At 62.8% G+C, this 24,181-nt stretch overlaps 5 protein-coding genes across 7 annotated transcripts; 2 read left to right on the top strand and 3 right to left on the bottom strand.

Moving 5' to 3' along the window:
- Nucleotides 1-3,228: 3,228 nt before the first annotated feature.
- Nucleotides 3,229-6,707, bottom strand: ABHD11 (abhydrolase domain containing 11). 2 transcript variants are annotated; one of them, XM_039732945.1, is made up of 6 exons: nucleotides 6,668-6,707; nucleotides 5,678-5,813; nucleotides 5,407-5,584; nucleotides 4,828-4,998; nucleotides 4,550-4,731; nucleotides 3,229-4,268 (listed from the first exon to the last, which is right to left on the bottom strand). In XM_039732945.1, the coding sequence occupies exons 2-6, from the start codon at nucleotides 5,794-5,796 to the stop codon at nucleotides 4,130-4,132; spliced, it is 789 nt and encodes a 262-aa protein (XP_039588879.1). In that variant the 5' UTR covers nucleotides 5,797-5,813; nucleotides 6,668-6,707; the 3' UTR covers nucleotides 3,229-4,129. The 2 variants fall into 2 exon arrangements, with proteins under 2 accessions (XP_039588879.1, XP_039588878.1); XM_039732944.1 differs by lacking the exon at nucleotides 6,668-6,707 and having other exon boundaries at nucleotides 3,230-4,268; nucleotides 5,407-5,580; nucleotides 5,678-6,026.
- Nucleotides 6,708-7,226: 519 nt separating this feature from the next.
- Nucleotides 7,227-8,827, bottom strand: CLDN3 (claudin 3). Its single transcript, XM_039732947.1, has one exon. The coding sequence runs from the start codon at nucleotides 8,239-8,241 to the stop codon at nucleotides 7,597-7,599; it is 645 nt and encodes a 214-aa protein (XP_039588881.1). The 5' UTR covers nucleotides 8,242-8,827; the 3' UTR covers nucleotides 7,227-7,596.
- Nucleotides 8,828-12,017: 3,190 nt separating this feature from the next.
- Nucleotides 12,018-19,867, top strand: LOC120513438 (claudin-3-like). Its single transcript, XM_039732900.1, has 2 exons — nucleotides 12,018-12,128; nucleotides 19,049-19,867. Exon 2 carries the CDS (start codon nucleotides 19,058-19,060, stop codon nucleotides 19,700-19,702), a length of 645 nt encoding a protein of 214 aa, XP_039588834.1. The 5' UTR covers nucleotides 12,018-12,128; nucleotides 19,049-19,057; the 3' UTR covers nucleotides 19,703-19,867.
- On the top strand, nucleotides 15,583-16,596 carry LOC120513437 (claudin-4-like). Of its 2 annotated transcripts, XM_039732897.1 has the most exons (2): nucleotides 15,583-16,135; nucleotides 16,385-16,596. In XM_039732897.1, the coding sequence occupies exons 1-2, from the start codon at nucleotides 15,583-15,585 to the stop codon at nucleotides 16,537-16,539; spliced, it is 708 nt and encodes a 235-aa protein (XP_039588831.1). In that variant the 3' UTR covers nucleotides 16,540-16,596. The 2 variants fall into 2 exon arrangements, with proteins under 2 accessions (XP_039588831.1, XP_039588832.1); XM_039732898.1 differs by lacking the exon at nucleotides 16,385-16,596 and having other exon boundaries at nucleotides 15,583-16,212.
- A 365-nt stretch (nucleotides 19,868-20,232) lies between the features above and the next one.
- On the bottom strand, nucleotides 20,233-22,835 carry METTL27 (methyltransferase like 27). The gene is made up of 5 exons (XM_039732974.1): nucleotides 22,668-22,835; nucleotides 22,467-22,595; nucleotides 22,254-22,389; nucleotides 22,055-22,147; nucleotides 20,233-21,631 (listed from the first exon to the last, which is right to left on the bottom strand). Exons 1-5 carry the CDS (start codon nucleotides 22,773-22,775, stop codon nucleotides 21,393-21,395), a joined length of 705 nt encoding a protein of 234 aa, XP_039588908.1. The 5' UTR covers nucleotides 22,776-22,835; the 3' UTR covers nucleotides 20,233-21,392.
- Between the last annotated feature and the right edge of the window lie 1,346 nt (nucleotides 22,836-24,181).

Below are 24,181 nucleotides of genomic sequence, written 5' to 3' on the forward strand. Positions count from 1 at the left end.
TCTGCCCCTCGCCCTCCCTGCGTTTCCCAGTCCGTGGCATCACTTCTGCCGTTCACGCGCTCACCCTGCGCGCCGGCCCCGCCGATGTAGGCAGGGGGTGACCTCAGGCTTTCGCACAGCCTGGGCGTTACATTCCAGGATCCTGCGGGCTGCAATCACAGAGCAGTTGAAACTGGAAGGGTCCTGTGGAGACCACCCAGCCCCACCCCCCGCCAAGGCAGGGTCACCCAGAGCAGGTGACAGGAACGCGTTTGGAATGTCTCCAGAGAGGGAGACTCCACGGCCCCTCTGGGCAGCTGTGCCAGTGCTCCCAGCTGCCAGCACCAAGTGGTGCTGCCCGAGGTGGTGTCTCTGCAGCCTCCGGAAAGGATGAGCTGAGCCCAGCCCCAGACAGGTCTGGAGGGTTTGGGGGGGTGGACAGAGGGATGTTGGTCCTCGACAGAGAACAACCATCCCTGCCTCGTGCCAGCTGAGGGTGGAGCTGTCCGGGCCTTCCTCTGAGAGGTGCAGAGGCACCTCTTCCTCCTTGTCCCGCAGATGCTGATCTTTGCAAATGCATTGCTTTGAGTGATTTCCCTGGGAAAAATGTGTGGGAAAAGGGGGAGGTGAGTGATGGCAGGAAAAGCCTCTGGGCTGGAAAATGAAGGAGGAAGCAGCACTCTGGGTTGGCAATAGGGCAGGGGGAGCAGGTAGAGAGGTGATAGGCAGGAGGCAGCACCTGGAGGGAACTGGGTGGTGGGGCAGCTGGAGCTGTGGTATGGGGCACATGGTGCCATCCTGAGGAGGAGCTGCTCCAGAATGTGCAGAAAGAGTTTGTGGAGTATGTGAGCAACCCAGTGGTCTCTGGGATGCTGGACACCTGCTGACCCAAGGGGTTCTGAGCCTCGGTCAGGTGGAAGAGCAGCCCTGGGGAGTGTCTAAGACTCAAAGGCAAGGGGCAGTTGGGTATCACTGCCCTGAGACCCCCTTGCCATCCTGTGATGACGGAGCTCTTGGGAGTGGCTGTCCCCCACCATGGGCCTGAACAGGGGCCCCCAAGGGGACCTGCCCTGCAATAGCTCCTCTTGCTGCAGGCACTTCCCAGTGTAACTGAGGGGCTTTCTGCTAGCAGGGCCCTCTGCTGTGCCCCTGGCCTTTCCTGACCCTGAGGTGCCCCCTTAGCCCCCGCTGGCATCCAGGACCAGCACTGGATCCATCAATGCTCCCTGAGTGAACACATCGGGGACAGAAGGAGCTGTGGGCAGAGCAGGTGAGAGGAGGGCTGGAGCATAGCCCTGCCACCCTGATGGGGCAGGCAGGGGCTGAGCGGAGCCAGGGGCCTGCCGACCAAGGAGCAGGGCAGATCGCAGAGTAAGTTAAATTGGAAAAGATCTTGAGCCGTTGAGTCCAGCCTTTAGGGCAGGGAACCCCACTGCCAGGGTACGCGGCTGCCCAGGACACGCTCACATCCCGCGGGCAGCGCCAGAGCTCTGTGACCGCCTTCCCTGGCGCCTCCCTGGAGGCGAGGCTCCCACCCCCACCTGCCCCAGCTCTGCCTGCACTCCTTCTCCTGCTGATTTTATCTCCCCTGCCAACCCCTGCGGTGGAAACTGGCTTCTCCTGCTGGGTCTCAGATGGCTCCAGGCCATGCTAGCGTGGCTGCTTGGAGAACAGGAGAGCAGAGGCTTGAAGAAAATATTCACATTGCTTGTGTCTTCCCGAGGATGCCATGTCCTTTTTCCATGCTGTTGGTCAGATGGGCCATTTGGTCAGATGGGCCAAATGATCTTGGAGAAGGCCAAATGATCTTGGAGAAGATGGCCCAGTCTCCCGGTCTGGCACCCACCATTAACCACTGTTGCAGTGAGGGCCACCAGTGAAGTCACACTTGACATCTTCTGTCACCCCAGATCCCATGTCCTGCGGGTCATCAACAGGCTCTGTTTCTACCCAATGCCCGACTGAGCAGTTTTGAAGTCATGCCTGCAACAGCCACATAGAGGTCTTCCTAAAGGTGGGGTTTGTGGTTAACTGCAGCTGCGTCAAGGATCAGACGTCCTGCTTGGAGCAGAGCTCAGGCCAGGACAGGTCTTTTCTTGGCAGGCTCCTTGGGAGCAGGCTGTCAGAAAGAGGCCTGGTTTTGCCTGGGGACTCAGCTGGATCTCTGGAGGCATCAGCACCCTGACACTTGACAGGCATAGAGCCCAGTGAGTCAGTGCAGCCCATGGCATCCCTCCTGCCATCAGACATATGCCTGGACGTGCCCTTGGGATGTCTCTTGAATTCCCTGAACCCTTCCCATGCAGGAACAGAGCTGCTCTCATTTCTCCCTGCTGTCTCTCTCACCCCAGGTCAACAGGTCTTTTCTTGGCAGGCTCCTCGGGAGCAGGCTGTCAGAAAGGGGCCTGGGGACTCAGCTGGATCTCTGGAGGCATCAGCACCCTGACACTTGACAGGCATAGAGCCCAGTGAGTCAGTGCAGCCCATGGCATCCCTCCTGCCATCGGACATATGCCTGGACGTGCCCTTGGGATGTCTCTTGAATTCCCTGAACCCTTCCCATGCAGGAACAGAGCTGCTCTCATTTCTCCCTGCTGTCTCTCTCACCCCAGGTCCAGCAATGCTTCCCTATGCTCTCTCAGCAGATGCCATCACAAGAATGGACTACAAATGTTGCTCTACCTCTAGAAAGCTCTACCTCTCCTCAGGCCACTGATCTCCTGCCATGGTGAGACTCTTCACCTTGCACCTTGTAGCTTCCTTTTGTCTGTGCCCCAAACCTGGTACCTGGCCAGCAGGAAGGAGTGGGGAGAAATCCCCCACCGATCCTGGGCTCCAGAGCTTATGGCTTAGTCCAAAGGTCTTGTGTGCTGATAGCTGGGGCCAGACCCCACCCCCAGCTGGCTGGTGGCACCCAAGGAACTACTTTCAGTAGTTGTGACTCTGGAGCTTATTGGTCTGACATTCTTCACAGGAAAAAAGTAATACACAGAGAGCAAAAGTGTTTGAATTTGAGGGTGATATAGCAGAAAACTCAAGGCCAATGTAGCCCAGCTGGAGAGGAGAGGAGAGGAGAGGAGAGGACAAGAACAGCTCTGCAGAAACAAAGCAAATCTCCAAAGCAGTCCCTGGTGCCTGCTCTGCTAGGCAACTACAGCCAGACCTGGAATAAAACATCCTCAGTCTTCTGCCCTCCCTCCCTTTTGGGGCCACCCCAAATTAAGCAGATTCATCCCAGGGAGCAGCAGACACCTGGCTCTGGAGCAACAAAAGCAGAGATAATTAATGTCTCTCTCTACTGTCTGCACACGCAGTGTGTCCCCAGTTGTGACAGAGATGATTTGTCACCCCCATAGTCACTTCTACCCTGTCCCCAGCTTTACCAGTTGTCCAATAAAGGGATTTTTGCAGCAGACACCCTGCTCCTCTGCCTCCAGCCCATGGTGGGTGGGTGTTATACTGCAGGAGGATGCAGAGTAGGTAGGAGGGAAGAAATTGTCAGGAGCTCAGGGATGAAGTGACACCTGCCTTTGGGACAGCCTGGGCAAACATGCTCCTTGCTCGGGAGGCAGATTCCAAGAGCAATGATGCAATTTCCCCTGGAAGCCAAGAAAGATCCTCAAAGCTGTGTCTCATGTGCACTGCTCCCACAGCATGTCACATCAGGGCCCAGTCCAGCTGTCACCTCCCACCAGCATCCCTGCTTCCAACTGAGAACCCCCTCCTATGCCCCCCACACATGCCCTGCCCACCATGGCCACATCCAACCCCTGTTCTGCCTTGGCATGGATTCAGCTTTATTGCACATTCTGCAAAGTCACAGCCAGATCCATGGAAGAGTCTGGCAGCAGGAAAAGAAGAGGGCTCTCCTGTCCCCTCCATATGCCTGACACCCCTGTGCAAGCAGGACAGTGTCCTGAGCCAATGGCACCCCATGTCCCTGAGAGGTGCCAGGAGATCTCAGCAGGATGCAGGTACCTCTCTGCTCTGGCTGCAGAAGAATCAGGATGGGAGAAGGTCGTGCAGGCAGGATCAGACTGCAGTGAGGGCAGCCAGTCCCAGCTGAGCCCATCCTCAGCCCAAGCCCTGCATCACTGTCCAGAGCTCCTCAGGACCCACATGGTCCCTGCAGAAACCCTGGTCCCCAGTGCTACAGCTGTGGCAGGAAATTGAGGACAGCAGTGATGAATTCTTCAAATTTATCCTGATGGACTATGTGGCCTGCTCCTTTAATGTACTGGATCTCTGCCTTGGGGAAGAGACGTTGGATCTCTGGGTAGTCTCTGGAGCTGCAGGACAAGGGAACATACTATGATCAGAGGTCCCTCCTGGTGTCTTCCCTCACCCTTCCCAAGCAGAGGATGATCCCAGATATGACTCCTTTCCTGCTGGGAAAGCCCAGAGGGCTCCCAGGTTCCCCCTCGCTCCAGTGTGTCGGTGTCACTGGCTGCTGGAGGAACTGCCCTTGCTCAGGACCTTCCCCATGCTGGGAGCTCCTCCCACTCTTGGCAGCTGCAAAGAGCACAAAAGGTCAAACCACAGACCTGGAACCGCTTCTCTCCAGTCTCACCTGATATAGGGCGAGTCGGACCCTCCCAAGAAGAGTGCAGGACCAGGATATGGCTTTTGGAAGGCGGGGAAGTTCATGATATCTGCCAGGTGCCGGGAAATAGCCTCCAGGTTCACCCGCCACACGTAGCAGCCCTCCACCTCCACCAGGTTGGTGAGGAGGAACTGTCTCAGCTGTGGGAGCTGCCATGGAAGGGGATCGTGTGCTCTTCAGTAAGAGCAACAAAACAGGATGTCCTGGCACCCTCCCTCCTCCCCATCTCCCACGGGATTTCCTACCTTGACCACGGGCTGCAGCTGGTCATCTGCCAGCTGGCGTGCTGCCGAGCGGGACAGCCCCGCTGGGACCTTCACCTCCTTCATGGCCGAGATGTAGGCAGAGAATTCGGACACAGGGGCGGTTGAGCCAGGACTAATGTCTACAGAGATGAGGCGTTCCACCAGGTCTGGCTGGAGAAACAAGCAGAGTGGATCAGATGCCAGGATCTCCCGAGATCTCTCCAATGGGAGTAGGCACAGGGCTCCACTCCCAGTCAGATTCCCTGGAGGCTCTTTGCTCCCTCCTGTCTCAGTAGAGACGTCCATGTGCGCTTCCCAGAGTCGCTGTCCTCGGCACAGATCTCCAAGCTCCCTCACAATCAGTGCTGGAAGGACAGGGCAGAGCATGGGCTGGTGGACATAGATTTGATCCTGCTCCCATAGCCTGGCTTACACCCCCACCCTGATACAGACAAGTCCCTGTGGAGCTGGGGGCAAAGCTGGCCCCGATGAACAGTCTCAGAAGGTGCTATCCTCTTCCTACAGTCCCCCCAGAACTTCCTGAGCCTGTGACCCCACTCCCACCCCCATGCTGCTGACCCGCTGCAAGGCCAGTGTCATGGCTGTCTTGCCCCCCATGCTGTGTCCTATGAGGATGCATTTGGTGATGCCCAGGCGGCTCAGGAGGTGCTGCACGTCCAGGCTCATCGCTTCATACGTCATCACGGGGCTGTGGGGGCTGCTGCCATGGTTCCGGGCGTCCACTGTCAGCACCTGCCTGGGCAGAAGCAGTGTGTCACCCCAGGCACTGCCCCACACGACCCTGGACCCCTCCCTGTGTGCTGTGCCTCCCCCACGCCCTGGGTCTCACCTTGCCACTGCCGCGGCGCACCAGTGCCTTGGCCACTGTCTGAAAGTTGCTGTGGCTGCCAAAGAGCCCGTGGAGCAGGACGAGGGGTGGCTGATCCCTGCGACCCTCCACCTCCACATGGGTCAGGGGCACTGCACTGCAGGGAGACAGGAATGGGGTATGGCCCAGAGGTGCAGGGGGGAAGTGAGCCTTGCCCCTCTGCCCAGCCCTGGTGAGGCACATTTGGAGGATTGTGTCCAGTCCTGGGCTCCTCAGGAAAAGGAAGACACAGAGCTCCTGGAGCGGGGCCAGCTCAGGCTGGGAGGATGAGGAGGGCCTGGAGCATCTCGGTGCCCAGGAAAGGCTGAGGGAGCTGGGGCTGCTCAGCCTGGAAGGAGTCCCAGCTGAGAGGGGCCCTCAGCCCTGGCTGTCCCTGTGTGCAGGGAGGGCAGAGCAGGGCCCAGGCTCTGCTCCAGGCCCAGCAGTGGCACCAGAGCCACGGGCAGGGCCGGAGCCCAGGAGCTGCCCCTGCCCAGGAGGCAGAACTTCTGCCCTGGGCACTGCCCAGCCCTGAACAGGCTGCCCAGGGAGGGGCTGGAGTCTCCTCAGCGGGGATCCTGCAGAGCCCTCTGGGCACAATGCTGTGCCCTGTGCTCTGGGATGGCCCTGCCTGAGCTGGGAGCTGGCACCAGGGACCCCCCGCGGTCCCTTCCAGCCCAGCCCAGCCCAGCCCGGCCCGGCCCGGCCCGGCCCGGCCCAGCCCAGCCTGGCATTCCGTGAGAGCGCGGCCCGGGCTGGGCCAAGGGCAGGCGGGGAGGGGGCGTGGCAAGGGGGCGTGGCCAGCAGGTCACCACCCGTGTGTGGAACATCGGTGCAAGGGGCGTGGCTTGAGGGAGGCGTGGCCAGCTCCCTCGTGGCGGCCACGCCCCCGCTCGCGGGTTACCCCCCGGGACCCTTCCCGGGACCGCTCCCGCCGCCCCCGCCCAGCCCCGCGCGCGGCCGGGCCCTTACGTGGCCACGGAGCGGGCGGCGGCGGCGGCGGGCTGCGGGACCGCAGGGCCCCTTCGCCCGCTGCCGCCCGCAGGCACAGCGGGACCCGCCGGCTCAGCTCCGCACTCGCCGCCCCCGGCCTCGCTTTCCCCAGGACCGGCCCCGCGCACCTGCGGCGGCTCTTGCCCCTTTGTCCCTGGCCGCTGGAGCGTGGCGGCGGGCGGGAGGGAGCGGCCGAGCAGGGCGGCCTCGCCCCAGCGCGGCTCCCGGCGAGGGAAGCGCCTGGCGGCCCCCCCGGCGGCCCCAGACTTTGGACTGCGGTAGGGAGTGTCCCTGCGGCATCCAGCGGCTCCTCCGCTGCCTCCCGCCCCGACCGCTCCCGGAGAGCTGCCCCTGCAACGCAGGGGGACAACGGGCTCCCCCCGAGCAGGGACGCCTGCGGCTGAGCCCTCTGTCCCAGCCCGGTGCCGCACGGGTGCCCGCGTAGCAGGGCGTGCAGGGTGCCTTGGGGGGCTGGACCGCCGTGTTCTCCCTCCCGGTGCCCACCTCGATCGTGCAGCACATCGCAGGGACACTCGGGTACCAAAACAGGACACGTTTATTGACAAATGTAACCGGTACAGACCACGCGTAACAGGGACAGACGTGCCGGGCCAGCAGCGATGGGGCACACAGCGGGGGCCCCCTCCCCATCCCGTCCTCATCCTGCCCCATGGGCACGGCAGGACCTCGCCGCGTGCCGCTTCTCCCGCCGACCCGAAACTGCCTCGTGTTTAACCGAAACTGTCTCTATTTACACAGCCTGGCCCTGACCCCGCGGCCGTCCCCGTCCCCTCCTTCGCGCCCCCCCGCCCCGCCCCGGCGCTGCCACCCACGGAGGGCAATGAGGGTCCCAGGGTGGGTGGGTGGGGTGGGGGATATCGAGGGGTGCCGGGGGACCCTGGGGGGGCTCAGACATAGTTCCTCTTGTCGTAGCTGGTGACGGCGGAGCGTGGGGCGGAGTAGGCCACCTTGCCCGTGGGGTACCTGTCGTCTTTGGGGGGGCAGGAGCAGCAGAGCAGGCCCCCCCCCAGCAGCAGGAGTGCGGAGGCTGCCCAGCCCACGTAGAGCGAGGTGCCCAGCTCCCGCTTCTGCGCTTCGATCACCAGCGGGTTGTAGAAATCCCGGATGATGGTGTTGGCCGACCAGCAGACAGGGATGAGGGTCATGACACCAGAGAGGAGGAAGATGACGCCGGAGACGATGGTGATCTTGGCTTTGGTGCTCTCATCCTCCACGCAGCGGGTGCACTGGGCGCCCACGATGGCCACCATTAAGCCCAGGACGGCCAAGATAATGGCCACCACCAGCAGGGCACGGGCGGCTTGCAGGTCCTGAGGGAGCGCCAGCATGGAGTCATAGACCTTGCACTGCATCTGCCCCGTGCTCTGCACCACGCAGTTCATCCACAGCCCTTCCCAGAGGATCTGGGCCGTCACGATGTTGTTGCCGATGAAGGCCGACACCTTCCACATGGGCAACGCGCAGCAGATGATGCTGCACAGCCAACCCAGCACGGACAAGGCCACGCCGCCGATCTCCAGCCCCATCGACATGGTGGACGGTTCAGTGACGCGCTCCAGGCGATGGCGGAGAAGAACCCACGGACCTAGACGTCGCTGCCACCCGCCGCCGCTCGCAGCCGGGGGATCGGCTTACACCTGTGCGCAGTGCTATTTATACGGGCTGGCCCCGGGGTGGGGTTTCAGTGCTGGCTGCTGGACGCTCCTCTCTGCTCCTCCGTCACCGTCACCTGTGTCCCACACCCTCCCCTTTGTTTGCAGAGATGGCGCCGAGTAACCAGAGAAGGGCGGGAGGAGGAGAAACGCCACCTGCCACAGCCATCCCCTGGTTTCGGCCGATGGGTATCGGGAAGCACTACCACCACGCTCATTCCCATCAAACCCCTTCTGTGGACCTGGAAGTCCCAAGGGCTCACCTTTCCTCCATGGAGAAAATGTGGCAGGTCAGGGTTTGTTGATTTCTGTAGTGTTGTCGGTGATCACGTTTAACTGGGGTTCCGTGAGTGTTGGGCACCTTTGCATCACCGTGCAAAGTGCAACCCCTCCGCCATCCCATGAGGTTTGTGTCACCATTCCAGGGGACCTGCAGGTGCTCCTGGCCCAGCAGGAACCCCTCCAGCCTGGCCCCTCCTGTTCCCACCCTGCTGGGCTGGGAGCTCAGTCAGAGATCCTCTGACTGACTGATAAATATCTTTACTCATCCTGCACAAGTCTTGTGACCTTGAAGGAAGCAGATAATGCACGTAACCACCGCGGCAGCATCACCCTGACAACCTGAGCTGGCACCTGGCAAGGGAAAAATATCCCAAGGCGTGAGCAATCTCTTCAGACCTGGCAGCAACAGCCCCATGGCTGTGGGGTGCATGTTTCCTCCCCCAGCCTTGCATGCTGGGGGTAGTGCCAGTGCTTCCAGTCCCCCTCCCCCAGGAATGTGGTTGCTGGACACAGGCTTGCTCCTACCTGTTCCCTGCCTGCTCCAAAAATCTCCTCTACAACTTATTAACTACTCAAGAGCGCGGTGGGATGCTGGCAGCTGGTGCCGTGCAGCTGGGATGGGGGCGGCCCTGCAACTGCCTGGCTGTACCCCAGAGTACCCTGACATCCCACAGCCAGAGGGGTTGGAGTTGGGTGCCCCCAGAGTATCCCAACACCCCATAGCCAGAGGGGTTGGATTTGGGAGCCACAGAGTACTCTGATACCCGGTAGCTGGTGGGTCACCTTCTATTACCCTGCAGTACTCTGAACCCCCATAGCCAGCAGGGTCACCCCACAGCACCCTGATACCCAGTATATACCTGGGGCAGCTGTTGTCACCCCATGTCACCCCAGCACCCCATATCTACCCCACTTGACCTCCAGCCCCCTGCAGCACCCCTTTTCTCACCTCCACCATGCTGTGACACCCCAGTACCCCCATATCCAGCCTCTGCCAACCGATGGCACCCCCAAAATACCCTGTACTTGGCTGGGTGAGCTTCTGCTACCCCACTGTACTGTGATCACTCCCCGAGGGCACCAAAATCCCCACAGCCAGCTGGGGGTACCCAGGGCTGACCCAGCGCATGCAAGCAGCCCCCAGGGTTCTGTGCCCTTGCTGCTGGGGGCGCTGGGGGTCCCGGCCCTCGGGGGCGCCTCGGCCTGAGTGTCCACGGTCCAGCGCTGTCACAGGGCCAGCCCCACGGGCTGCCAGCGGCGGGCAGAGGGCGGGGGCCAGGCTGCCGAGGGCCCCACGTGTGCAGGCAGGGGAGTGCCCGCGGCCCCGGGGGGCGGGAGCGACGGGTGCGCAGGTGAACACACACACAGACAGACAGACACACAGACAGGTACACACGCACATGCACATACACACACACAGGCAGGTTCAGGCGCACACACACACACACACACACAGGTACAGACGCACACAGGTACATACACACAGGTACAGGCACACACACACACAGGTACAGGCACACAGACACAGAGAGACAGGTACACACATGCACACACACAGACAGGTACAGGCGCATACACACACACACAGACACACAGACACACAGACACACAGACACACAGACACCACAGGTACACACACACATGCACACACAGAGACAGGTACAGGCGCACACACACACACACACACACACACACATACAGGTACAGACGCACACACACAGAGGTACAGGCGCAGAGACACAGACAGGCACACACACACGTACAGAGACAGGTACAGGCGCACACACACACAGGTACAGACACAGACACAGGTACAGAAACACACAGGTACAGGCACACACAGGTACAGCCGCACACACACACACAGAGGTACAGGCACACACACAGACACACACACACACACACAAATGGGTACAGGTGCACACACAGACACACAGACACACAGACACACAGACACACACACCCACACCCTCTGCTGGCCGCAGCGCCCCGGCATGCAGCTGCGCACAGAAACGCATGGACACATGGACACACAGCAACAGACTTGGACACACAGACTCATGGAGACGGACAAACATATTGACTGACAGACACACACACACACCCCAACAGATTTCCAGACACACAGAGACTCGCGGACACATAGATTCAGACAGACACACACATGCAGATTCAGACTCACACAGAGGCAGAGGTGGATGGTGCTGGTACAGGTGCACACATACACACCCTCACACAGTGCACATGAGGCTGTGGGGCTGTGGGCAGGGGCTCCCCTGCAGGGCTCTGGGCCAGGAGGGGACCCCAGGCAGGGCTGTAGGGTGTGGGGATGCCCCAGGCAGGACTTTAGGGCAGGGTTATACCCCAGACAGGGCTCTGGGGAGGAGGGTTGGCACCCCAGACAGGGCTGTGGGGCACAAGAATAAGGGAAGGGCTATACCCCCAGGTCTGTGGAACAATGGGAATACTCAATAGCAGGGCATGGGGCAGGGGAGATAACCCATGTAGGAATGGGAGGTAGCAGAGAGGGATGCCTTTGGATAGGGATATGGGACAGGGAGGGTATTCTAGGTAGGGCTGTGGGACAGAGTGGCATTCTTGAGGCTGGTATATGGGATAGGAGCTACTGGGGCAGAGCTGGGGTGGGACAGGGCAGTGAAACACCGCAGCCCCCGACCCTGCAATCAGAGCCCCACACGCGGCGTCCCCACTTTGTCATCCCAAATTGCCCAAAGTACAGGCTGTGTCCAGTGTCATGCCGGCCTGGGGCAGCTGCCGCCGCCTGACTCACGACAGAGGAAGGGGCAAATCACCGGGGTTTCGGGGTGCTGGTCACCCCCGGCAGGACACATTCTTGTGGTGAGCAAACCAGCTCACTGGTGTTTAGTGAGGAGCTGAGCAGGACCAGCATCCCTGGGGGATTCCTGAGAGCACCCCCATCCCAGCTGCTGCATCTCCCTCCCCGCTGCAGTCCCTCTGCACTTCCACACAGCTGGGGAGGGATGAGGAGTATCCAAGTCCCTCGGGATGGGGACAAAGTGTGATGGCTGCAAGAACTCTGTGGTGACACGGGGACAGGTTTGCTCCACTGTGATGCAAAGACCCCAGACAAATGTCAGGCCCAAAGGTCACGGGAGCATCACTGGTTTGGCGGCCCCAGAGGAAGGACACCTGCGCTGACAGGGGGGACACCCCTGCAGCATCCCCCATCCATGCAGCCTGCAGCCCCCCGGGGGTGCGCAGGAGGTGACGGCAGAAACCGCCCCGGGCGCGGCGGGGCCGCGTCCCGCTCACGTGTGCGGCGGGCTGGGGTGTTCCCCGCCGCTGCGGTCGGGAGTGCCGGCGCTTTTCCCCCGGGGGAGCGGGGCCGGGGCGGTAAATGCCGCCTCGGCTGCTTATATTTCAGGCGCGGGGCTGCTGGCTCTGCCCCGGCCAGGGCACACAGGCAGCCCATTGTTGCAGCCCCTTCGGCGCGGCGGGAGCAGGTGAGGCGGCTCCGAGCATCAATGGCAGCTCTGTCTGCCGGCGGGGCGGGGAGGTGGCTGCGGCACACGGGGGCTGCGGGCGGCGGGGCGCACGGACCAGCGGGATGTGTCAGGGGGCTGCGGAATGCTGGACCGTGCCTGGGGCATCCCCACCCCGACAGATCCGATCGTCTTCCCTAGGCTTTGCCGTGGCATCCCGCTTCTTCCGAGCATCGCCAGTGGGGACATCCCCACTGACCCCCTTCCTGACCCATCATCTCCCCCATCCCTTCGCCAACCACCTTGGCAGCGCTTAGGGGTGTTTTCCCTGTTGGGAGCCGCTTGTTGCATAGAAACTGGACGGAGTTTTGACTTTCAGAGCGACTTCAGGCCGAAGGTCCCTTCTCTCCCTGCAGGGACCCCGCAGGTCCCGGCGCGCAGCTCCCCTCCCGATAAGACTTTGCTTTCCCCTAGCGATAAACAGCCTGACTGTGCATTTTTGAGTCCGTCAGAGGGATTTAAGTTGGGCAAGGATGTTTTTTGGGAACATTCAGTCTCTGGGCTGTTGGTAACTAATCCTCAGCCTCCGGAGAGGAGAAGCTGCCCCGCTCCTCACAGGCTGTGTGGGAGGGTTGTTGGACGTGCCTTGCTTGGCAGATGTGAAGCCAGAGATCCCAGTGGATCATCGTTTGCTGGCGAGTCTCACCTGCCTCTTTGGGACCTTGAGGTAGGCAGGTTGGTGGGTCCATGTGTGGGTCCTGGGGGATGAGGGGCTCTTGCCTCAGTGGTGTGCGATATGTGAGGTGGGGCTGACACCCATGTCCCGAGTGGGGATGTCCCCAAGCCCTTTTTGGCAGGAGATTCATGCCCCAAGCCCTCTCCCTGTGAGGTGGCCTCTACACTGAGCAAGACCAGGGTGAGACAGCCTCTGCTGTGCACCCAGCAGTGCCTGACATTGTGGTGACACTGCATTTAATGTCACCTTCCTGCTGGGAATGGCCTCACTGCCCAGCTGAGGGGCTGCAGTGTGTCCCCATGCTGGTGAACCCAGGAAAAGTGTCAGAAGGTGTTTCCTGATGGATGTACCTGAATGGAAGCTCTGCCCTCACAAACCCTCTTAGTGCAGTGTAACAGGGATGGGAACCCAGGCTCCTACATGTCCTTCAAATCCCACTGCATTTGGGGCAGGGCATCCACTCCTGTCTGGGTGCTGGGGCAAGTGCTCGGTGGTGAAAGCTCAGGATGGGTTGCATGTGTTGAGCAGCCTGTTTTGGGGTGGAGAAGCTTCCTGCTGAGCACGTGGGCTGTGGTCCCACCAGGACGTGCCTGTGCCATGGCTCCTTGCAGGTGACACTGGAGAAAATCTGGGACTGGGGTCCTACAGGATGCACTGGGAATGAGCAGTGGGACAGGGCTGTGGGGCTGGTGTCTGTGTGGGGCTGGTGTCTGTGGAATGGTTGTCCTGAATGGCATGTCCTGACATGCTTGGTGGTCCCTCCTGTGCTGCACCACCATCCTCAGGCTCCAAGGGCTCTGGGATCAGCTGCTGCTCCTCCATGCCAAGCCGGTGTCTGTCTGTCCTGCTGTCTGGCAGTGCTGTCCGGGTGGGTGTGTCACTTGGGAATGCGGGGAAGGGCACGGGGGCTGCCCCTGCGTGGCAGCTGGCAGGTGGAATATATGTCACGTTCCAGCATTAATTACAGTAATTGGCTGTCAGAGGCTGTGCTGGCGCCTGCTCTGCCTCCGAGGGGGAGTGTGAACAGCTCAAGCTTTGATGCTCCGTGCGCGGGGGAGTCCCTGTCCCCACCTTGCCATTTGTCCCCAGCCCAGAGACATGTCCCCACGTGCCTGCGGGGACACGGCCGCTGTGAGCCACACACACGTGGGCGTGTGCCTCTCTCCAACCCCAAATAATGTGGTGGTTACAGCAGGCTGAAAGCCTCAGGCAGAGTCTGGCCCCGGCAGGGATGCTCCGGAGCCTTGTAGATTAAAGGGAGCCCTTGACCACAAGGTTCTGGCCGCAGGGTAGACACACTGGTATGTGAGCAATGCGGGTGTTCCAGCAGGACAGAGGGACAGAGCCTGGGCAGCTCCTCTGGCACAGGTCAGGCAGGCAGGACCGTGACCATCTCCTTAGGCTGGGGTCTGCTGTGAGACATGGGTGTCCCCAAGCATCCTCCTGGCACCACAGTGTGTGGGCCACCAGGCTTGTCCCACTACAATGGGACATGATGCCCAGGGACATCCTGGCAGGAGCAGTAGCAGCTCCAGTCTGTCACACCAAAAAATAAGCACAAATGGTTGGATTGTGATGGTAACCCCAGTGCTCGGGAAAACTAAGACTATCTCGGTGCTTCTTATCTTTTCCAGGGGCCTGGGATTAAGCTAGGGTGATGAAACAGTGCAATGTCCATCTGTCTGTCTGTGCCATGTGTCTGGTGTCATGCTGTGCCTGTGCAGGAGCTTGGAGGGAGCAGCTGGGGACCCTGTATGGGAGTCATGGATTAAAAGAGGACAGGTCAGCATCAGCATGGCATCAGTGTTGGCACTGATATTGGCATCAGCACTGGGATCAGTAGGTGTGGCTCTGGGTATGATCAGTGGGATCAGTGGGTATGGCTCTGGGACAGCTTGAGGCCACATCTGCCCCTCACAGCCCAACCCCATCACGCAGGCAGTGGGACATGGGCAGAGCTGGGACAGAGGCTGGCTGTGTGAACCCTGGCTTGCCACTGGAGCACAGATGAGCTGGGTTTGGGGTCTGCCCCCCTGATGCCCCAGGCAGTGCCGTCTCTCCTTTGTGGGGAAATGGCAGCTGCTCCAACCGGTTTGTGGGTCTGGGCGGTGGCACCTCCTGCCCGAGGCCTAATGGAGGGCTGGAAGTTGCTGGTACGGACGCCAAAGGAGCAAACAAGAGCCGCTTGTGTCCTGCCGGGCAAGGAGCCCAGCAGCCGGAGGGAACAATGTGCTCCTCCCCTGGCATGGGGCCATGGGGGGCCAGAGGCTGGGCTGATGCTGGAGCAGTCACTATGAGCTGGAGGGAAGTTGAGGCATGAAGGTGTGAAGGGACCCCCTCCAAGTGATGGAGCAGAAGGTTCAGGCAGGGATGGCAGAGATATCCTGGTGTCTGGGCACCAGCTCTTGCCCTTTAGCATCCCGGGCTGAGTCCCAGCGCTGCCCTGGGCATGTCCCGCCTGCCCACAGCAATGGGATGCACTCCTGCACCTGGGTGGCCTGATCCCAGTCCCCTGTGTCCTCCTCCGTGGGAGCAACCGGGATATTAAGTGTCGTTGCTGCAGGGAGAAATACAAGTGGAAGAATCCCGGGAAACTGGTTCTACCCCTCCGTCCGGTGCCGGCGGCAGGCCGGCGGCTGCGGCGGCGCTCCTCCCTCGGCAAAGGCATATAATGCCTGCCATGGTCCCAGCAGCCGGCACTGCGCGGCGGGAGGCGGGCAGGGAAGCAGGCAGCGAGCGATGGCCTCCATGGGCATGCAGGTGCTGGGCATCGCCCTCTCCGTCATCGGCTGGTTGGCCTCCATCCTCTGCTGCGCGCTGCCCATGTGGCGGGAGACAGCCTTCGTCGGGAACAACATCGTGGTGGCGCAGATCGTCTGGGAAGGGCTGTGGATGAGCTGCGTGGTGCAGAGCACGGGGCAGATGCAGTGCAAGGTCTATGACTCGCTGCTGGCCCTGCCACAGGACCTGCAAGCCGCCCGTGCCATGGTGGTGGTGGCCATCGTCCTGGCCATCCTGGGCACCCTGCTGGCCGTCACCGGCGGCAAATGCACCAATTGTGTGGAGGATGACACCGCCAAAGCCAAGGTCATGATCCTCTCCGGCATCATCTTCATCGTCGCCGGTATCCTCATCCTCATCCCCATCTCGTGGTCAGCCAACAGCATCATCCAGGACTTCTACAACCCACTGGTCTCTGACTCGCAGAAGCGGGACCTGGGCTCGTCCCTCTACGTGGGCTGGGCAGCCTCGGCGCTCCTGCTGCTTGGGGGGGGGATCCTGTGCTGCACCTGCCCCCCCCGTGGGGAGAAGCCCTACTCTGCCAAGTTCACGGCTGCTCGCTCGCTGCCAGCCAGCAACTACGTGTAGGAGCCGCCGCGCCTGCCTGGACCCCCCCCGGCCGCTGCGGGGCGCGGGGACCTCCCGGGACACGCAACCTCCCCGGCTGGGCTGGGACCGGCCGGGCGCCGGGGCGGTGCGAGGGAAGGCAGACAGAGCCGCCTTTGTTCCACCGGGGTTGAAGCCGGTTCTCTAATCTCGGTTAAGACAGGGGACAAGGAGATCCTGTCCTGGCTGTCCGCGGTGGGTGTTGTGCTCCCCCCGGAGCATCCAGCTGAGGCATCTTCTCCGAGACATCACCTGCTCTCCTCCCCGAGCATTTCCTGGCTCCCAGTATCGGGGTGTGCCGTGTGGTGACACAGCTCCCAGGAGCCCGTCCCACGGGTGGCACAGGGCTCTCTTTCCCCGCGTGAAGCTCCCCGGGACGTGTCTGTCCCTCGCGGTGGGTGGCGGTGTCGGTGCTGATAGGGACAGCGAACCTGTCCCACGTGGTCACAGGGACGTAGCGGTTCTGCAAACCCCGGCAGGGTCTTGAGGGGTGACAGGGGCTGTCACCTGCCTGTTCTCTAACTTTTGGCTTTGACCTACTTTCGGGGCTCGGAGCGGCCGTACGGAGTGTGATTTCTCGCGGCAGCTCCCCAGGGCGGGGTATCATTATCCTGGGAGTGGGAAGGCAGCGGCCGGGCTGGGAAAACCGGTCGGAGAGGCGGCACCGGAGCGGGGCTGTGCCCCCGCGTGGTGGGGGGCGACTCCCGGACCCGACCCCATCCATCGCCCTAGAGTGGGGTTCCCGAGGCCGGGAGTGCAGTCTCCCCCTGGCTGTGCTGCCGTCCCTCCCCGTGTTCAGCCTTCCCGCATTAAACGGCAGCTGCTCAGACCCGCTGTGCCTCGTGTTCTTTACGCTCTCCAACACCCGCCTCGGTGGTGAGACAACCCGGTGCTCCTGAGCCCTGGGCTCCTGTCCTCCTGAAAGATCACCCAGATCTTCGGAGTCTCTTGAGATCCCGCCGCCTGTTCCAGCCCTGGCGTCCCTCGCCGTTCCCCTCCCGGGCCGCCCCGGGCGTGACAGCGGCTGCTGCCACGGCACAAAGCCTTGGCGGCGCCGGACGGGGTGTCAGGGCTGTCCCACGCCTGTCCCACGCCTGTCCCGCCGCGATCTTCCCACCGAGCAGGAAGAAGGCGGCGGCGCCGGCCGGGGCGCGCTGCCCCGGTGCCCCCAGCCGGGGCTGGGAGCGCCCCGCGGGCGGCGTGGGCAACGCCGGCTGCTTTGCCTATCTCGCATCCGGCACGGCGAGTGCTGCTCGGCTGGGGAGCAGCATCCTTCCCACCTCGGCGTTTGTGGGGACGGGGGTGACTCCGCCTAGCTCTGGGTGTCTCATCTGCATCTGAGGGCTGGAGGGCTCCCAGCTCCTCAGTCCGTTCTCTGGGCACGGGAATGGTGGAAAATACGCCTGTAACCCTGTGGTGCCGGTGGCCAGATGGGAATGTGAGCGCAATGCTCTGTCGAGCATCCCTGGGGATCCGTGGAGTCACCACTTGTCCCCCTGCAGGCGGTCGTAGACCCTGTTTTGAGTGTCTTGTGTGGCCAGGTCCCGCTGGCTGGGGAAGGGTGCCTGGGATGGCTCCCACATCCCAGCCCCTGCCTGCCTGGAGCACGGCGGGAGGGGCTGTGATTTTGGCCCAAAGGGTCTCTCATGGCCTGGGGGATGCAAAGTGCTGGTGCTGGGTGTCCATCAGGCTCCTGAGGGACAAAAGATGCTGGGTAAGGAGTGGGGATACAACGGGAGAGGAGAGTCTGGAGAAACCAAAACTGAGACAGGGGAAATGATGGTGAAACCTCTGGCAAGAGCTGCAGGGTGTGCCAGGCACAACCGATACCTGCTGAGCTTGGGCCATAAAACCCTGGCTGGTCCCAGCTGCCAAGCACGGCACGGGCACCCATGGGTGAACTCTGCTCCGTGAGGGGCTGAGCTGGATGTGGGCTGAGCCAGGGCCACAGCAGTCACACGTGACCATGGTGGAGCTGCCAGCGTGCCCTGCCTGTGTCCCTGTGCCAATCACTCCTCTCCCAGGGATGCCACCTGTGGTGACCCCATAGCCCCTCAGCAGGGTTCGCCCTCTTGGGGCTGCTCCTGGGGCTTCTCCGGGATGGTATCGCAGAAGGTGCTGAGCCCCACACCTGGGATCAGGGCAGAGCTGAGCTCTGACCCATTTCCCTTTTCTCCTGAAGAGGAGTTCTTGGGTCCAAAGGGCACTGTAGGATGGCTGTGAGGGTGAAGCCAAACCAGGAGCAGGCAGTGCTGAGCGGGGGGGGCTGCCTTCCCTGCTGTGCCCTGTGCCCTCCCCTGTGCCCCTGGCACGAGGCTTGTGGCCAGGGAGGCTGAGCACCCGTGCTGGAGTGGGACATGGAGTGGGCACTGGGGAATGGCCACCAGGGCAGGACATGGGGTGAGTGTGGGGTGAGGGGTTTGCACTCTGGAGCACTGGGGGATGAGCACACCTAGCCCCCCATCCTGCTCCCCAAAATCCATGCCTTCCCTGACACTTGCCATGCCCTGGGAAGGGACCATGGCAGAGGCTGTGCTGTGCTGTGGGGACAGTGTAAGGGACATTGTGACACACGGGGACTCCTGCACCTTGGCCTGCTTGGGGCCTGGGTCCTCAGTGCCACATGTGTCCCCATCCTGTTCTGCAGCACCACCTCACGCCACTCATGTCCCCGTCTCCTTCGCGTCCCTGTGTCACCCATGTCCCCATGCTGTCCTGCAGCCATTCCCATCCTGGTGGGGAGCAGGACATACCAGATGAAGCCCAGGCTGTCCCTGGCTGTGACCTGTGCCTGTGACTCTCATGTCTGTCCCCGCAGGAGCTGTTGATGGCAATGATGACAATGCAGATGGGAGGACTGATCATGGCCACGCTGGGCTGGCTGGGCTCCATCCTCACCTGTGCCCTGCCCATGTGGAAGGTGACGGCCTTCATTGGCTCCAACATCGTGGTAGCCCAGGTGTTCTGGGAAGGGCTGTGGATGAACTGCGTCTACGAGAGCACGGGGCAGATGCAGTGCAAGGCCTACGACTCCCTGCTGGAGCTCACCTCTGACCTGCAAGCTGCTCGTGCCCTGGTGGTCACCTCCATCTTCGTGGCCCTCTTTGCCTTCTTCATCGCCCTCTCCGGAGCTGACTGCACCCGCTGTGTGGATGACAACGGCACCAAGAGCAGGATCTCTGCTGTGGCAGGTGTCATCTTCATCATGGCCAGCATCATGCTGCTCATTCCTGTCTCCTGGTCTGCCAACAGCATCGTCAGCAACTTCTACAACCCCATGGTGCCTGAGGCCCTCAAGAGAGAGCTGGGGGCTGCCCTCTACATCGGCTGGGCCTCCAGTGCCCTGCAGCTCTTTGGTGGGGGCGTCCTGTGCTGCTCAGGATCCCAGTCCCAGCAGGACCCCTACCCCAAGAAGTACAGGGCAGTGAAAACCTGTGGCCCAATGGGCTATGCCATGAAGGACTACGTGTGAACCACTGTGCCCAGGTGCCAGCCCAAGGCAGAGCACCACTGTCCCTGTCCTGCATCCCCGTGCCACACCCTGCCCCTGCACTGCCTCCTCCTGCCCATCCCCATGCTGGCCGACCCCCAGCACGGTCCCCACATGTGCCCTTCCCCAGGGCAGGGACTATAAACATCCTGGTGCCACCAAGGCTGCCTGGGCTCATTCTGAACAGCGCGGTGTGGGGAGGATGGTGACGCGTCCTGGGGGTGCTGTGCCCTGCCAGCTGCTGTGTTCCAGCACCTGCAACATCCCCAGCTTCCCATGGTATCAGCAGTAGTCAGCCAGGGTGCTCCTGGCATTCCCTGCAGCTGGAAACTGAGGCAGGGAGGGGGTGCTGAGAGCTAAGAGAGGCATGGGGGGACACCAGGTGCTCTGAGCCCCCATGGACTGGGAGGGGACCCCAGAGAAAGGCTGAATCCCCTCTGCCAGGCTCCTGGCCACCCACCCTGGAGGGCGCACATTCCCATTGCTCTGGGAAGAACACACAGCAGACAGACAGCAGGGAGAGGGGTTTGTTGCACAGGCAAATGCAGGGCTGGGGACAGCCACAATCCCCAGCTGCCCGGGGGACAGTGTTGGAGACAAATGGGGAGGGAGCAGTAGGACAGCTACTGATGGGTACAGGGACCCCAAAACAAGGGGGAGAAAGCAGAAGGGTGACAAGAGCCATGGGGAGGGTGAGTGTGGAAGATGTGGGATGTCCTGGGCAAGGAACAGGGACAGACACAGCCATTGCCTCACACTGAGGAACAGCTCCGGAGGGGAAGGATGCAACCGCTTCTCCAGGCACATGGGAACAGGATGAGCAGGAACAGGTCTGAGGGAAGGGAAGAATGAAAAGAAACCAAATATTCCAGCAAGAGATTTGGGTAAAAAACTTCCCAAGGAAGCAGTGGAGGAGGAATTGTGAAGGCAGCCGAGCAAGGGGCTAGGGGAACAGGCTGGGCAGGCAGTGCTGGGTGGCTCCTGGGTGGAGAGCAGCTGCCAGCTCCCCAAATCCCTTCCAAACTCATTTCCCCTCCCAGACATTAACTACAAAGCCGTGGGAAAATGAGATTCAAGCAGCTGTTGTGGGATGCAAGGCAGATGTGGCACTTGGAAAGCCTCTCCAGCTGGGAGTCACCTTGGCATTGCTGCTTTGACTCTGGATGTGGAGGCTGCTGCACCTCAGGGCTGGCTCAGCCGCTAGGGAGGATGAGGATGGGAGGCCACAGGACACAGTGGTGGGAACCCACCTCCAGCCATCCCCAGGTAAAGACTCCGGGGGTAGGAGATGAAGAAGGATCCAGATTTTGACCGTGAGTGCTGAGATGGGTGAGGTGGGGAGAAGACATCCCAGACTGGACATGCCTTGGAACAGCCATGTGGGTCTGTGAGATATCACAGTGAACGCTGAGGTGGGGGGCTCAATGCCTAAATGTCAGAGCTAAAGGCAGTGGCCAGGAGACCCTGGTGAATCCAGGAGACCCTTCCTGTGCTGAGGAGCAGACAAGGGCCCCAAGCCCAGACCTTGGTGAGGAGGAACTGAGGAAGGGAATGGGGAAATTCCCCCAGAATACTGTCACCCCCAGCAGCTGCCCTGCTGCAGGAGGGGGTCACTGGGTTCAGTTTATTAAAGGGTCAAGTGCTCATCCCCCCTCCAGAGGCATGCTAGCTCTCAGCCTTCCTCGAGGTGGGGAACAGGGCACTTCTGGTAGATGTAGACCACCCCGGAGATGTAGCCGGTGCCCTGGGTGCTCTCCTCCTCTGTGGTGGCCCTCTCCCAGTACTCCACTTCCTGGGCCAGCAGCTTCTGCCAGGCTCCGCTCTGCTCCAGCTGCCCCAGCGCTGCCTCCAGCTCCGCCTTGTACCGCAGGTTCGAGGGGTTGCTCCTCGTCGTCAGGCACAGGAAGCCGCCTGCGGGACAGGAGACAGGTAACAGTGACACAGGGTGTCCCTCTCTGGGGACACGGGGAGGCACCGAGAGCCTGCCAGGAGTCAGGGGGCAGGGGACGGGCACAGACAGGGCACGGACAAGGCAGAGGATGGGCCGGCCAGCAGGCAGAGCTGGGCGGCACAGGGGGCCGGGCAGGGCATGGGCGGGATGTCCCTCCTGAGCACAGGCTGTCACACACCAGCGCCCTTACTGCCACCTCCCACCTTGTCCCGCTGCCCAGAGCTGGCAGCGGGCGGGGTCAGGGACCCCGTGCAGGGGGACAAGGCCGCGTCCCAGCTGTGCCACGGGCCCAGCGCTCAGCGGGTGACCCACATCCACCCGGGCTCGGTGTCCCACCCGGCACCCCGGGGGTCCCGGCGGGGAGGGGAAACGGCCCCCCTTACCCGGCTTGGTGACCCGCAGCAGCTCCGGCAGCACCGTGCTGGGCACCTGCCCCTCGCCCAGGGCCCCCACCACCGTCACGGCGTCGTAGTGCTCTGCGAGGGCACGGGGCGTCACCGGGGACCCTCCGGGGCTCCCCGCCCGTCACCGCGGGACACGGGGGTGTCACCGAGGGGTCCGGGGGCCGCCCCCTCCCGTTACCTGCGGGCGCGGGCAGCGGCTCCCGGCCCAGGACGCAGAGCCGCAGCTCCTGGTAGAGCCCGGTGCTCCGCGCCCGCTCCAGCATCCCCGCGCTGCCGTCCACGCCGTGCAGGCAGCGGAACCCGCGCCGGTGCAGCTGCGGGGACAGAGGCACCGTCACCCCCGCCCCATCCCGTTACTCCCGGCCGCTGCCCCGGCTCGTCCCGCCCGTACCTCCCGCGCTACCAGCCCGGTGCCACAGGCCACGTCGAGGAGCCGCGCCTCCGCACGCGGCGCGGGGAAGGCGAAGGCGAGCGAGGCGGCGGCGAGATGCGGTGCCCGGTACTCCAGAGCCGCCACATCCTGCGGGGACACGGCGGTCAGCGGGGACGCCCAGGCCCCCCGGCGCTCCCGCTCCCTCCCTGTCCCCGGTACCTGCTCGTAGCGGGCGGCCCAGCCGTCGTAGAGCCGCAGCCGTTCGGGCAGCGCCGAGCCCCGGTGAACCGCGGCCACGCGGTCCCGCACCGCCGCCGGCAGCCCCATCCCGGCACGGCCCGGCTCGCCTCGGCTCGGCCCGGCTCGGCTCGGCACCGCCCGGGCCAACTGACCCGCGCCGGCGGCCCCGCTGCGGCCACGCCCCCAAAGCCCATTGGCTCCGCCTCCCGCCGCGACGCGCCCCCAGTGCCTCATTGGCTTCTCGGCCCGCCCAGGACACGCCCCCAACGCGCGTTTCCACAATGACCCCGCCCAGGGCTGCCCCACTGCACGCGCGACCCCGCGCCGGCCAATTGGTTGGGGGCGCCCGCTCCGGCCACGCCCCCGCGCTCCATTGGCCGCCGGAGCTGCCCCTCGGGGCGTTGGGAGCGACCAAGTGCGCCAGGAAGCGGGGGGGTCTCGCTGAGGGGTGGCCGGTGGCCCAGGGCGGTGTCTGTCCGTGCCCTGCCACACGGCCCGGTCCTGCGATGTGACCTCAAGTGCCCTAGGGGCGTGACACCGAGTCCCCGCGGGAGCGGCGCCAGGGGCCCCAGGGCTACCGCTGTCTCCCGGCAGCGCTGTTTCTGCCGCTCTGTCAGCCGTTGGGGTCAGTTCCCATTGCGGCCCTCATGTCCCGGGCGCGGGGACAGTGTCCTGGACAGGTCACCTCCTGCCCGGCCCCACACGGCCCCGCTGCTGCGCTGTCACCTCCATCCTGCGTGCGCATCTCCTCGCTCCGCTCCGTCACCCGTGGGGCCCCCACCCGAGCCCGCCGTGTCGCGCTGTGCGGCAGCGACAGCGCGGGACAGCCCCCGGCGAGGAGGCCACCCTCGGCCGGGCAGCTCCTGCTTGTCGCCCTCGGGCCGGGGTCATTCCGCGCTGCCCCGCGGGGACAGAGGCCAGCAGCGGGCCTGGCTGGGCAGGCAGGCACAGCCTGCCAGGGGCCGGGAGCTGGGCTTGGTGATGGCTGCGGCTCCTTGCAGCGCCAGCCGTGCCGTGAGCGCACAGCCTGGGCCACGTTCGGGTTGGGCTCAGAGCACAAACAGCCCTGAGAGCCCGCGCCATGCACGGACAGGGGCAGGATGTCACCTCCAGGTGACGATTCTCCGGAGTATTCGCCTGATCCAGGTGCCCAAGGGTTGTGACATTCCGTGTCCAGCTTGGCTGTCCCTGGAGGGGCTCTCCCTGCCCGGTCACTGCGGGAGTGCCCCGTTACCCGGCCTTTGGCGTGGCAGCGAGGCGAGGGACAGGCTCTGGGACAAGCCACGGCTGTGCCCATCGCCTCCGGCGGTTCCCAGCAGCCAAAGAGACGGATCCAGCCGCTAATTAGTGGCGGATTCACCTGCTAGTTAATGACGGGAAGAAAACGCGGTGCCCTGACGGAGCCGGTGACCGCTCCGAGGCCGCCTTGGTGGCCTCGCCACCTCCTCTGTCCCTCCCTGTCGCGTCACACGCGGGACAGCCCAGCCCGCGGC

Source organism: Passer montanus, unplaced genomic scaffold (genome assembly GCF_014805655.1).
Source record: "Passer montanus isolate IOZ18808 unplaced genomic scaffold, ASM1480565v1 scaffold81, whole genome shotgun sequence".
In the NCBI taxonomy this organism is placed as follows: domain Eukaryota; kingdom Metazoa; phylum Chordata; class Aves; order Passeriformes; family Passeridae; genus Passer; species Passer montanus.